General features: G+C 40.4%; 1 protein-coding gene and 1 non-coding gene across 2 annotated transcripts; one reads left to right on the forward strand and one right to left on the reverse strand.

Moving 5' to 3' along the window:
• Positions 1–1,363: 1,363 nt before the first annotated feature.
• LOC113728922 (uncharacterized) lies at positions 1,364–2,178 on the reverse strand. The gene is made up of 3 exons (XM_027253272.1): positions 1,806–2,178; positions 1,583–1,742; positions 1,364–1,448 (listed from the first exon to the last, which is right to left on the reverse strand). The coding sequence occupies exons 1-3, from the start codon at positions 2,176–2,178 to the stop codon at positions 1,364–1,366; spliced, it is 618 nt and encodes a 205-aa protein (XP_027109073.1).
• Positions 2,179–6,340: 4,162 nt separating this feature from the next.
• On the forward strand, positions 6,341–6,447 carry LOC113733509 (small nucleolar RNA R71). Its single transcript, XR_003459022.1, has one exon. It is a non-coding gene; the product is annotated as a small nucleolar RNA R71 (small nucleolar RNA).
• The last annotated feature ends 8,149 nt before the right edge of the window (positions 6,448–14,596 follow it).

Raw genomic sequence — 14,596 nt, forward strand, 5'->3', positions numbered from 1 at the left:
TCCAATCAAAACCAGCAGACAACTTAGAAAATCGGCAATAATAATTCAGCCAACTAACCAAACCAATTCAATTCAACTCCACCCAAAAACGCAATAAATACTCCCAAAAATATGGCAAATAAGTAATCAACAGAATCTGGACAAATAACACAACCAGTACCACTGGTTTACCACACAATATGAGAAATAACCCCCACAACCGACAAAACCAATTGTCTACGAACTCAGACAGCACCAGGCAACACTAAGAAATTGGTGAGCAAGTCTCAAATACCTCCACCGTAAAAGGGGCGAGTGGGGTAAGAGAGCTGGCAGCCGTGCAAGTGAGACGCGAGCAGTGACAGCGGCGGTGTACAGAGGAGCTGTGGGCGCGTGACTATGGAGACCGAGCAAGATCCGGAAGTGGAGCACTGGTGGACTGGGCAGCGGTGGAAGACAATAGCCGGGGCGGGCGAAGGGGAGCCGACGACAGAGAGGGAACAAGGGAGAAGGAGAAAGAGCTCCACGCGAGGGAAGAGCTGGCTGCTGGTTGGAGATGGTGGAGATGGTGGCTTCAGTCCTGCGCGCTTGGGTGTTTGGCCGCGCGCTTCAGCGGCGGAGGCGTGCGGCAGTGGGGGGGTCTGATGGTAGGAGCGGTTGAGCGATGGGCGAGGTCGCGGGATGTGCGAAGAGGAGAGAGAGAGGCGGCAAGTGAAGGTGGAAGGCAGCGGCGAGGTGGAGGAAGCGGCAGACGAAGGGGAGCCGCGCACTGGCGGCGCGATGGGGTCGCGGGAGGGCGCGCAGCGTTTGCTTGCGCGTGGATCTTGGGGTTGCGGGGAGGAGCTGCTGCTGGGGTGGAGGCTGCGTGCGCGGAGGTAGAGGGCGGCAGCTCGCGGGGGCGGCGTTCGACGGCGGCACGCGCGATCGAAATGGCTGTGGGCAGCGACCAACGCGAGAGAGAGAGGGAAAGATGCGGCGGGCGACGCAGAGAAAAACAGAGGAGAAGAAAGAAAGAAAAGAGAAAGAAAGAAAAAGAAAGAAAAGAAGGAAAAAGAAAAAGAAAGATTTTTTTTCTTTTTTTTCTCCATTTAAGCTACGGTGAGAAGAAAGTAGTTTTTTTATTTATTTATATATATATCTTATTATTATATTTTTTTTGTGTTAATTATTTTTTTTTTATTTTTGATTTTATTTTTTCTTTATTATTACAAAACTCAACTTTGAAATTCAAAATTAAACACTAACAGGGAATCACTAACTGATCTTGAGTTTTTCTTTTGAATATTTGCCTTTCCCGCGAACGTAACGTGGGCACGTCATGAGGACCAAAACCCTTTCTGACGATTCTGACCGTGAGCTCTCCTTACGTCATGACACGGACGAGTCATGGGGGCAAGAACCCCTTCTGACGATTCTGACCGTGACCTCTCCTTACGTCATGACGCGAGCGCGTCATGACAGAAGGACACCTACAAATCACCAAAAACGAAAATTAAGACCCGAAGTCAAATTCAAGGAAAACATATTTAAACTATCACACGAAATCAAAACAAACAATTAAAAGAAACAATTGGGTTGTCTCCCAATGAGCGTCTTTCTTTACTGTCTTTGGCTAGACATGGTAAAGTGCCACTGATTAGGACACGGTGGTGCGTCTAGACTTATTGTCTCCGCCTCTCCACTTGAAAAACCTTCATAATAATGTTTGAGACGGTGTCCATTCACCACAAACTTGTTGTCTGTCTTAGCACTCCGGATTACAACTGCACCATATGGAAACACGTGAGTAACAATAAAAGGTCCAATCCAATGGGAACGTAGCTTACCTGGGAATAGCTTGAGCCCGGATTGGTACAGGAGGACCTTCTGACCAACTTCAAAGGTTTTTTTAGAGATTTGTTGGTCATGAAATGCCCGACTCCTCTCCTTGTAGATTAGTGCATTGTCGTAGGCTTCGTTCCGGATCTCCTCCAATTCTTGCAAATCCAACTTCCGTTGGGCACCGGCCTCTTCTAAGTTCATGTTGCATTGCTTTATCGCCCAAAAAGCCTTGTGCTCGAACTCCACTGGAAGATGACACGGCTTTCCAAATACCAACCTGTACGATGACATCCCTATAGGGGTCTTGTACGCCGTTCGATAGGCCCAGAGTGCATCTTCCAACCGTTGACTCCAATCTTTCCTATCGGAGCGCACCATTTTCTCCAAGATGGATTTGATTTCCCGATTCGATACCTCCGCTTGACCATTGGTTTGGGGGTGGTATCACGTTGAGACCCTGTGGAGTACTCCATACTTCCGAAATAACGTAACTATGGTTTTGTTGCAGAAATGCGTTCCCCTATCACTGACAATAGCTTTTGGCATTCCAAATCGCATAAAAATATTAGACCTGATAAAATTTGCAACTACTTTCGAGTCATTAGTCCGAGTGGCCTTAGCCTCCACCCATTTAGACACATAATCAATTGCCAGCAAAATATATATAAAACCAAATGAAGTAGAAAAAGGCCCCATGAAATCTATACCCTAGACATCAAAAATTTCGACAAAAATCAACGGGATTTGGGGCATATGATCTCTACGGGCTATATTACCTACCCTTTGACAGCGATCACATGACTTACAAAACACATAAGCATCCTTAAACAATGAAGGCCAATAAAATCCACTTTCAAATACCTTATGAGCAGTTCTCTTGGGTCCAAAATGACCTCCACAGGTAAAAGTATGACAAAAGGTTAAAATTGATTTAAATTCAATCTCACTTACACATTGCCTCATCACTTGATCTGCACATCTCTTCCACAGGTACGGGTCATCCCAGATGAAGTACTTGGCATCGCTTTTCAATTTATCTCTCTTCGATTTCGGCCAACCTGCAGGAAAATTACCCGTTACTAGATAATTGACTAAATCAGCATACCAAGGCAATTGAGAATTTAAGGAAAATAAATGCTCTTTAGAGAATGCATCCTTCAATGGCTCGTTCTCTTTTCCAACTGGTATGCGACTCAAATGGTCAGCTACTAGATTCTCCGAACCTTTTTTATCCCTTATCTCCAGGTCAAATTTCTGTAGTTGCAATATCCACCTGATGAGTCTCGATTTTGCATCTTTCTTGGTCATTAGGTACCTTAATGCTGCATGATCAGAAAATACAATTACTTTAGCACCTAACAAATATGACCTGAATTTTTCTAAAGCAAAAATAACTGCAAGGAGCTCCTTCTCAGTGGTGGAATAATTAAACCGGGCCCCATTCAAAACTCGAAATGCGTAGTAGATGACGTGAGCTGCCTTTCCTACTCTTTGCCCCAACACAGCCCCTACGGCATGATCACTGGCATCGCACATGATCTCAAATGGCAAACTCCAGTCAGGAGGTTGAATGATCGGTGGCGAGGTTAATAGTTCCTTCAACTTGTCGAAGGCTCTCTCACACTTGTCATCGAATTCGAAGGTTACATCTTTTTGTAAGAGTTGGAACAACGGGACTCCAATTTTTGAAAAATCCTTGATGAACTTTCGATAAAAACCTGCATGTCCAAGAAAAGAACGCACCTCCCGCACACTCGCGCGGTAAGGTAAAGCAGATATAATATTTATTTTCGCCATGTCAACCTCGATACCTTTAGAAGATACAATATGATCCAAAACTATCTCATGTTCAACCATAAAATGACATTTCTCCCAATTAAGCACGTTAGTCTCTATACATCTCAACAAGATCAATCTCAGGTTATCTAGACATGTATTAAAACTATCACTATACACACTGAAATCGTCCATGAAAACTTCAATAATTTTCTTCACATATTCAGAAAAAATACTTATCATGCACCTCTGGAATGTTGCAGGTGCGTTGCACAACCCGAATGGCATCCGTCTGTACCCGAAGGTCCCAAACGGGCACTTGAATGTTGTCTTCTCTTGATCCTCTGGTGCAATTGCTATCTGAAAATATCCTGAAAATTCATCCAAAAAGCAATAGTAAGCCCTACAAGCTAAACGTTCAATCATTTGGTCAATGAAAGGGAGAGGGAAATGACAGCGTTTAGCCTACGGTAGTCAATACACTGCCTCCATCCAGTGGGTTTGCGCACTGGCACGAGCTCACCCGTTTGGTTGGCCTCTACCGTCACTCCTGCCTTCTTTGGGACTACCTGGACCGGACTCACCCAAGGGCTATCTGATATTGCAAAAATAATCCCCACGTCTAGCAATTTTAAAATTTCTTTCTTTACAACTTCCATCATGAGGGGGTTGAGCCTCCTTTGAGCCTGCCGAACAGGTTTAGCATTCTCTTCCAGTCTAATCCGGTAAATACAGATGGCCGGGCTGATCCCCTTAATGTTTGCGATTGTCCAACCTATCGCCTCTTTATGCTCTCTAAGGACTCGGATCAACTTCTCCTCATGAGTTTTCGAGAGTGCAGCTGATATAATAATCTGGAGTGTCTCGTTGTCGCCCAGATACGCATATTTCAAGTGCTCTGGTAGAGGTTTCAACTCCAATACAGGTGCCTGCACCACAGATGGCAATACCCTCTGGTGAGGTTCGAGAATAAAAATAGGCAAGACTTCATACCTTTTTGTGGTGATCGGCAATGAGTGTAATGCACCTATTGTGCATTTTAGATCCTCGCTCCACTCCACCTCAGCAGTTGTCTTCAACTCGAGGTCCTTGGTTAAAGCCACCTCCAACTCATCCCTGCCAACAGTTTCAAAAACTTCCTACACCGCATGGTCAATAGCACTCACAGAGAATACTGAGCTAAAGTTGAAGTTTGAGGGATATTTCATAGTATCAAAAATATTAAAATGCACAATTTTCCCATCAAACTCTATGGACAAGGTACCCTTATTAACATCAATTTTTGTTTGTGTTGTGCTAAAAAAGGGTCTACCTAATAACAAAGGTGAGGGATCAGGGGAATAATCATCATCCATGTCAAGTACATAAAAATCAGCTGGAAACACCAAATCATTAACTTTTACCAACACATCTTCAACCAATCCATCAGGATATGCATTAGTTCGGTCAGCTAATTGAATGATTATCCCAGTTTCTTTTAATGGACCTAGTTTTAGAGAAGCATAGATAGATTTTCGCATGACATTAATTGATGCTCCCAGATCCAACATGGCCCTTCTAATCATAGTGTTGCCTATCCTACATGAAATAATAAACATACCTGGGTCCCCGCACTTTGGTGGAAGCTTTCTCTGCAGGACCGCTGACACATTTTCCCTAACAATGACCCTTTCATCTCCCCTCAACCGCCTTCGGTTGACACACAAGTCCCTTAGAAACTTGGCATACTTCGGCACTTGTATGATTGCGTCTAACAGGGGGATATTTATCTCAACCTTGCGAAACACCTCCAAGATCTCCTTCTCCTTATCCTGCTTCTTCGATTTTTCCAACCTGCTAGGAAAAGGAGGCGGGTTAGTTTTAACTGTAATTACTGGGTCTGGAAATACTTTTGGATCTGCACCATTGTTGTCCTCCCTCTCAAGCTCATTCTCGATCTTTTCCTCATCCTTGTCCTTAGAGATCACAGGCTCAGGCCCCAGAATTTCCTTCCCGCTCCTTAGGGTCATTGCGCTCACGATCTTCGGATTTAATTTAGGCTGAGACGGCAATTTACCTTGGGTTTGGGACTCCAAACGGTTAATTGTTGTGGCCATTTGACTCATCTAATTTCTTATGTCCTGCATTTCGGAGTCCGTCCTTTGCTGATTTTACATAATGGTTGCCATCAGTTGTTTCATCATTTCCTCCAAAGATGGACCAGAGCTTGGGGGCGGAAGTGGTCGGGGTTGGTATTGCTGCTGGTACCCTGGTTGCTTATTTGGCACGAAATTAGACTGCCTGTTCGGTGTAAAGTTGGGCTGCCTATTTCCTCAATAACTGAAATTCGGGTGGTCCTTCCAACCGGGATTGTACGTATTCGAGTACGGGTCATAGGGCCTTCTTGGCGCGGGCGCGTGACCAGCCATGTTCACTTACTCTGTACTTTCTTCCCCTCATTCACATGTCTGTAGAATGACCCATACTAGTGCAAATCTCGCACACCTTGGCCTGAGATGCATTTTCTACAGCCAGTTGCCGAACAAACGAGGTCAACTCAGTTAGCTGCTGCTGGATAGAGGATGTCTCTATCTCATTCACCTTGCGTATTGGGACATCCTCCCTCGTACCGAATTGTTGTGAATTCTCTGCCATCCCCTCTATTAACTCCCATGCTTCCCGAGGGGTTTTGTTCACCAGTGCCCCTCCACTTGCAGCATCAATTATGCTCTTGTCTCTGAAAAGGAGTCCCTCATAAAAATACTGTATGAGCAACTGCTCACTTATTTGGTGCTGGGGGCAATTGATGCACAACTTCTTGAACCGCTCCCAATACTCATAGAGTGACTCCCCTGGGTACTGTTTGATCCCGTAAATTTCTTTCCTTAGACTTGCAGCCCTGGACGCAGGAAAATATTTATCTAAAAATTTCTTCTTTAATTGATCACACGTGGTGATGCTACCTGGTGGCAGGTAGTACAGCCAGTCCTTTGCAGAATCCTTCAAGGAAAAAGGGAATGCCCTCATTTTTATTTGCTCTTCTGTAATGCCCGGGGATTTCATACTATTGCACACGACATCAAACTCCTGCAGATGCTTATACGGCTCTTCACCTGGTAAACCATGAAAAGAGGGTAAAAGATGAATCAGACCAGATTTTAGTTTAAATGGAGTGTTGTCATTTAAGGTGGGGAAGGTAATGCATAAAGGCTGCTGATTTAAATCAGGAGCAGCCAACTCCCTTAATGTTCGCGCATTAGCCATGGTTCCTTCCTCCTGGTCAGAGTCACTCGAAGTGTCACCAAACGAATCTGTTGGTTCAACTTCTGGCTCAGGTCCCTGAGATGCAGCACTGGAGTGCTCCTCTCTGAACTGTCTGGTTTCCTTCCTCGTTCTACGCGCGGTCTTCTCTACTTCATGGTCAAAAATCAAATCACCTGTATGAGAAGACCGAGGCATACACTAGAAAAATATCAGAAAATTAGAGCAAAATAATGAATTTAAGAAGAAACAAATAATAACGCCAGTCCCTAGCAACGGCGCCAAAAATTGACAGGGTGTCGAAGCTTGTACAATAATAAAATTAAACCTAATTACCAGTTAAAATGACCAAAATTCAATTCCAAGTACTGGAGTAGGGACTCTAGGTGTGCAATGGGTTACTTGATTCACCCTGTTCCCGAAGAGTTTGTTTGATCCGATATACCCGAATGGCATGGTTATTTTTTTCACAAATAATTATGAATTGTAGACAGGGTAAGAAGGGTCGTATCCTCAGGGGTTGGGTATATTTGTCTCTTAAGAAATCCAAAGTAACACATGGGGTGATTTTGTAGGAACGACGACAAATAAATAAAATAAAAATAAATAACTAATTAGAAATTAAACAATAATTCACTGAACTTAGAGTGACAATAATTAAAGGCCTAAAGCAATTAAAACAAGGAAACAATTAAAAATAAAATAAAGTAGGCAACTAAAAGTCAAATGGCAATTCACTAAAATCAAGGTAATATTAATTAAAGATCTAGCCAAGAAATAACTTCAGCAATGGTTCACCTAATTGATCATCGAAACAAAGGCAATTCCAATTATTTATCAATAAATAGGTTATAACTACCAAACAAGCGATGACAGTCAACCCCTCCTTACTGGGTCGTTGATTAAGGTACGCCCGTTAATCACTGTTCTAATTAGGAAATAATCCTAGGTACGCCCGTAAGATTTAATTCCTCAATTGCCTTACGTATTAGAGGAGTCCTATTCTAACCAAATAACGCACTACCAGGGTTATTTCAGATTAGCCCGCGTATCCCCCTGACACGAATCTAATCGTGCCAGTTGTCACTATTTTATGACAATTAAATAATTACAGATTTAATGCCCTAATTGACAATAGGTTACCAAATCAATTAATTATCCGGATCCAAGACAATTAATTAATTAAATAACCATAAGCATAGCAATCCAGGAATATGCGAGTACCAATAAATAAAAGGAAAAGATTAAATTAAATCGATCTCACAATTTTTAGGTGATCCAAAGCATCCATCGTTTCTTGACTAGAGTGAGGGAATTAGTTCATATTCGATGAACGAAACCTGTACAAAATTTCAGCAACAGTCAAGGCCATGGTCTGCATTTCAGGAAGCCGCAATTCGTCGAACAATTAGAAAGCAAATGAAAGTTACAGGTAACAATTGAATCTCTTTATTGTTCCTAGCATCCGTAGAGCAAAGCCACTCAAAAGATACAAGGAGGAAAAGTCAAAGAAGGTAGCCCCCAATCTCCTGACATGCGTGGGAACAAGCAAAAGGAAATCTAAAGGAAGAAGTCAATGAAATGCTAAGCTAGTACTCCTCATTGTTTTTCTCACAGCCGTGGAGAATGCCTACAAAAGGCTAAGAAGAGAAGTCAAAAAGTGAGGCTAAACTAAAGGATGAAAAGCTCAAAAGTAATCCGCCCCCTCATCCACTGCAATCCTCCATTTTGTATCTGATAGTCTCCCCTTACACTGTGCGGCCGCTCCCAGGGAAAACAAGACGTCGGTCAAATGACCGAAAAGGGCTTGTGTCCCTTTTTCCAAAAATGCCCTTGCAAGCCTTCTATTTTATTTCTTTCCCGATAACTATCAAAGTAGCCGTGATTGTGGTATTTTTGATCTACTCCTTAAAATAAATGTAAATTAAGAAAAATGAGTAGAATCCAGCAATTAATCCACATCAAGTCAGGTAATAGGGGAAAATAATAATAAAATAAATGGTAAAATTGCAACCTATCAGGTACACCCAATCTCCCATCTCAAAGTTTCTCTCTTTCTTATTCCTATCAGCCAGCTGCTTGATCCTATTTTGTGCTTGCAATAAATTTTCTCTAAGCATAAAGTTCCAGTTAACTCTGTTATTGGCCCAATCCTCCACTGTTGCTACCTGAGTATGGTATGGAATTAACCTGAGTTATGTAGGCTTATACCCATACAGGGCTTCAAATGGAGACATTTGAAGGCTGGTGTGGTAATTAATATTATACCACCGCTCAGCAGTGGCTAGCCATTTCCTCCACTATTTTGGTCGTTGCATGCACATACTCCTGAGGTATGCTTCTACACCCCTGTTTACTCTCAGTCTATCTATCACTTTGTGGATGGTAAGCAGAAGAAATGTGCAATTTTGTCCCTAGTAACTTGAATAGCTCTTGCCAAAATGCACTAAAAAACACCTTGTCTTTGTCAGATATAATGCTGAGAGGTAAGCCATGCAATTTGAATATCTAGTCAAAGAAGGTATCAGCAACTATCTTGGCAATGTAATGGGATGTCAAGGGGATAAAATGAGCAGATTTCGTGAACCTGTCCACCACCACATATATGACATTACTCCCAAAGGATTTTGGTAACCCTTCAATAAAGTCCATAGAAATGTGTTGCCATACCTGCTCAGGGACTTCTAATGGTTGTAAAACCCTGGATAATGGCATAGCTCATCCTTATTTCTCTTGAAAATGTCACAATCATACACATAAGCTTCTACATCTTTCTTCATCCCTGGCCAATAAAGATAGTTCTCCATTCTCTGGTATGTTCCCAGAACTCCAGAATGTCCTCCAATAAAGATAGTTTTTCATTCAGTCTTAGTGAACTGATCAAACCACTGTCACTTTCTCTAACACCAAGACTCCAGCCGTTTCCACTGTCCACTTCATCTCCTCTATCACCTGCCTAATTCCACATTTCCCTTCCATTGGGTTAATTAAGATGCATTCGAAAGTGTAAGGATCGAAGACAACCAAATGGAAGAGATAAACAATATACAGATCACAAACGTAACAATAAGTAAATAAAAGGGAAAGAATTTGCAAACCAATTAACTACCCAACTCCTCTTGAGCTTCAAACAAGCTACTTCAAATTGATGAATTACAATCACTCTTGTGTACAAAGGAAGGTTCACCTCCTCCTTGCCCCGAACTCCCTCGGTCAAGCCAGGACGTTTTACTATCCTTCAGGACAACCCTCACAGAGCTACACTCATGAAGTATTCACTCACAAATGAAAAGCTTACAATGAACCTCACACCACTAAGACTACAAATCTTCTTTGAAGAGTATTTTCTCACTAAAATCTCTCTAGATCTTTTGTATCTTCAGTGTGCCAAAGTTGTTTTAAGTATCTGACCAACCACTATTTATATAGGATCAGGAAAGTGACTCATTAGTGCTTCCAACGGATAGAAAGTAGCTGAAAAGTCAACTAGCCGTTGGAGTGTCGGACGTCCGATGCATGTGTCCGATACTGTCGGACGTCCGATGCTTGCGTCCGACAGCAGGCAGTGAGTTTGAAAATTTTTCTTCAATTCTATCGGACGTCCGATAGGCTGGTTTTCTGCGTCCGAAGGTATGATGTAAAATTGAGAATTTTTCTTCAATTCCTTAGGACGTCCGGTAGGCTGGTTTTCTGCGTCCGAAGATACTCAATGGTTGTCGGACGTCCGATGCAGTCTTTTTGAGCGTCCGACAGCTTTCAGTAACCTTTGTCTTCTTTCAATTGCACTTGTTCATGGAATCAAATAACTTCATAACTGAAAGTATATCTTGAAGAGATATTAGTATCATCCATTTGTTTTGTAAACATCAAAAGATAGGGATCAAGATCAACAGAAAGAATGACGACAAGTCAACCTTTCGAGTGCCCTTGGAAACGGTAAATATATGACATGCTCCTTGTAATATTATAAATCAGAAATACCTGTCCCTTTTCTTTTGGTATCATCCCTTTCTTAGAGACCCTTGATTTGGTTTTTGAGCATCACTGCTTGTAGGATAAAATGTGAAAGTGGAAGTGAGAAGAAGAGTTAGTGTTAGAAAGGCTATTTTCATCTAGGCATTCTAGTTGTAGAAATAGCAAGCAAAACAAATAGCCTTAGATAAGCATGGCTGACTTACTTGTTGGAATGTATGCCCTAAAACAATTATTTTGTTTAATACATTCCTTATTATATTTTGTATTTTAATAACTTCTTCTTTATCTGTTAAATGCTAGATATAACTGATAAAGTCTTTAGAATACTTACTAATGTGATGGTGGTCACAAGTGTTGATGACTATGAGATATCAATCACATTTATAGTAATATTCTTAAATTTCCCTAGTCATAGTACTAATGAGATAGGACATCATTAGTACGGAAAGACTAGTACACAATTAGTCTCTACTTAATGTAAGTAGTGGTTGTTCTCATCGGCCATGGTATATATAGATACCTAGATTAATGTGTAGATGATTTGTAACGTACAAATACTTTGGAATGATCCGCTTAGAGATCCCATTAGGATATCTATCTAGTGCCAATGGTTGTATCTCTTGTGGTAAGTTATGTAAATGATCCTACGACTTGAGATCACCATAGTATCTTGAGTGTGAATCACTACATTTTGAATCTATTGCTTGTTACTTATTGAGAGTGACTTAGATAACAGAGATTGGGTGTAGTGTGAAGCACGGAAAGGTAATGAGTGATCAAGATAGGATTCACCACTTCGATAATAGGAGTTGATATCCGGATGGCCACTAGTGGGAAATTAACCCTAAAAGGTCGACTACATTAGGTTAATTGAAGAATATTTTCAAGTTAACCTAATCTAGGGTTAATTCTGAAAACTAGTAAATTTAATTAGTCATTAAGGAATTGACACTTATTCCTTATTCCTTGACTAATTGGATATCGGTGGTGAAAGGATAATAATTACATGGTAACTTCTCATGGAAATGTTAGGTCAAAATTCTTTTGACTAATTCCGGATACTTGGGTGGTCATGATGTGTTGCTAGACACCGCTCATGATTTATAATTATGAATTAATTAATTATTGTAATTCATGATAAAATAAGGTTGTTTATTTTATCTAATTCTTTTTGGGAATTATAACTCATAATTATTGCCAATGTATTTGGAGCCTATTGGATCACACGCAATAGAGTTTTGGTTTTGGATTAAAATTATGTGTCCAAGTGAAGACTTGGAAATAAAGTATAAGATACTTTCGGGATTTAATTTATAAGGAAAATAAATTCCAGGCCTATTTGAGCAGATAGGAGAAAATAGTTATCTCTTATCTATCAGATAGTTGAGGGATAGAGTTTGTTATTGGATAAAAAATCTATCTCTTCCTTTTTCTTCTCTACGAATCCTCTCTCTATTAGAATGATGAAAAACCTATGACTCTCTCAAGGAAAAAATAGGGTTTAGTCATACATAGAGAGTGGAGGAAAAAATGTGTGTAAGACATACATAGAGAAAAATATATAGATAAGGAAAAGTGAAAAGAAAGGCTGGAAACTTTCATCACTTTCACACATATATCGTAGATACGATCCAGATATCACTCTCGCGTGGATTTCGGTTGAGGCAGGACATCTGGACTGCTCAAGGGGCTGTTCGTCTTCTCCAATTCGGCAGAGGAACGTCACACGGATTAAGGTAATCCATTTTTCCCTCTCTTGTTGAACCATACGCAAAATCTAGGGTGATCCTTGAGTGGGTTTTTGGAAAATTTTTTTAATTTCCGCTGCCTTTCTGTCCCAAAAACCTAACAGTGGTATTAGAGCCATCCCTTGTATTTTTCGTATGACTTTATGTGTTTTTTGTTCATGGATTGATCTTGATTGTTGGATTTGAGAATATGCGATATTCCGGTTCAAATTTTTGGTGAGTTTTGTGTCTTTTATTAACCTATAAAACCTGGAAAAAGTTTAAGGTTTTGATGGTTAAAGATTGCACAAAAATCTGCTGTTAGTTCTTTGATGCATTAGCCGAAAAATTCTTGAATGACTTGGCATGCTATAATCTAATTGTAGCTTTATGATGGGTTTGATTTTATGAAGTTTTGCAGCTTCTTAGTAACCTTTAAAATCTGGAATAGTTGCAAGTTTCATCGGTTCATTATCTAATAAGAAATTGAAAGATTAATCATCACTTTGCTAGATACTTGCTATTCAAGCTGTCAAACGTGATAGTCAGGCTTTCCTTTTCTTTTTAAGATGAAACCAGACCCTGAATCTCTGTTGATGATCTGCAAGAGTTGTTGGTCTCTTAGTTTTTTTATGGAAAAAAAAAATTGCAGCCAAAGTGCAGCAGTTTTGCTGCTGCAATCTCTCGACTGTTGCAGCAAAACATTGCTGCCGGCGATCTTCCAAGAGCTGCCACCGGCTGCCGCTGCTATGTGAGGCCATGGGAGGCTTCCTTGGTGGTGGTGGGACGTTGTCATAGCTCTTGGTGGTTGCTGGGTAAGCAAATCAAGAGTTTTAAGGCGCAAGAATACATCAAAAGTGCAATAAGTTGCAGCAGCAACCTATGCAAAAAAAATTGTAGCAGGTTGTTGCAGTGGTTGAGAACCATCGCTGCCTGCGACCACCTAGAAGCTACTGCTGGGAACCGTTGCCACTGGTGGTCAGTGAAGAACCCAGTGGTGGTAGTTGGAGAGGTGGTGCTTTGTGGTAGTTGCCAGTGTTGCTAGAAAACAAATGTAAGAGTAGTTTAGGAAACTAATGTTTTTGAAAATTCAAAGTTTTGAACTTTTGGAAATTTTTGAATTTGATTACAATTTTAATTGTTAAAATGTGTTATGGAATTTAATATTACATGTTTTATTAGGTTGGGAATTAATTCAAAATTAATTTGATTAATTGAAATTATTTTCCCAGTTATTTTCCTAATTTAGTTAGGAATAATGATGACCTAATAAGAGTATTTTTCACCAAAAATTCTAGCATGTATTTAGTCCCCAAATTTGTTTGGGTGCATGACAAATTAGATCCAAACAATCCATGAATGAATGATTACTATATTTACATGCTTTCTTTAAAGTTGTTTAAATTGCAAGAATGCATGGTGGATGGTTGTGGATATAAAACCCAATTTGATTGTGGATTTATGATTGAATGATTGTATTTATTTTAAATAGGTTCTGCGTACCCAGCCTCTCTTAATTTCTGGTTGTAATTTCTCTTCTCATCTAAGTCTTCCGAATATAACTCGGGGTTTCTTCTATACTATTTGTAATATATATTAGATAGAAGATAGATGACAGGAAATTGTATAAATAGCATAGAAATTGTAACTTGAAGATGAAGAAAAGGAGACATGCAATAGAGAGGGAATTTTCTCGTGGTTTTCGATTAAACCCTAGTCAACCACTAATTTCCCTAATAGCTGGGGAAATTAGTTTAGAAGTATCCACAACCATCCACGTTTTAATTTCATGCTCATATATGTTTTTGAAATGGCTATATGCATGTCTATTGATGAGACCAACAAACAAATTTTTCAAAACTTTAATTAAAAATGTTTTGGAGAAGGAGACAAATCCCTCAAATACAATATTAAATCAATAATAAAAGTTGCCTTCCATCATTATAGTATAAAACCAGAGTAGTTATTAAGTGCTAGCTTGTTGGGATTCACCCAAGGCTGCCTTACTCACTACATGTTTTTACTATGAGAAATGTTCTCAAGAATGATGGGTATGATTTAACTAAAATTATGGTTTG

The sequence above is a fragment of the Coffea arabica genome, chromosome 2e (genome assembly GCF_036785885.1).
Source record: "Coffea arabica cultivar ET-39 chromosome 2e, Coffea Arabica ET-39 HiFi, whole genome shotgun sequence".
Lineage (NCBI taxonomy): Eukaryota > Viridiplantae > Streptophyta > Magnoliopsida > Gentianales > Rubiaceae > Coffea > Coffea arabica.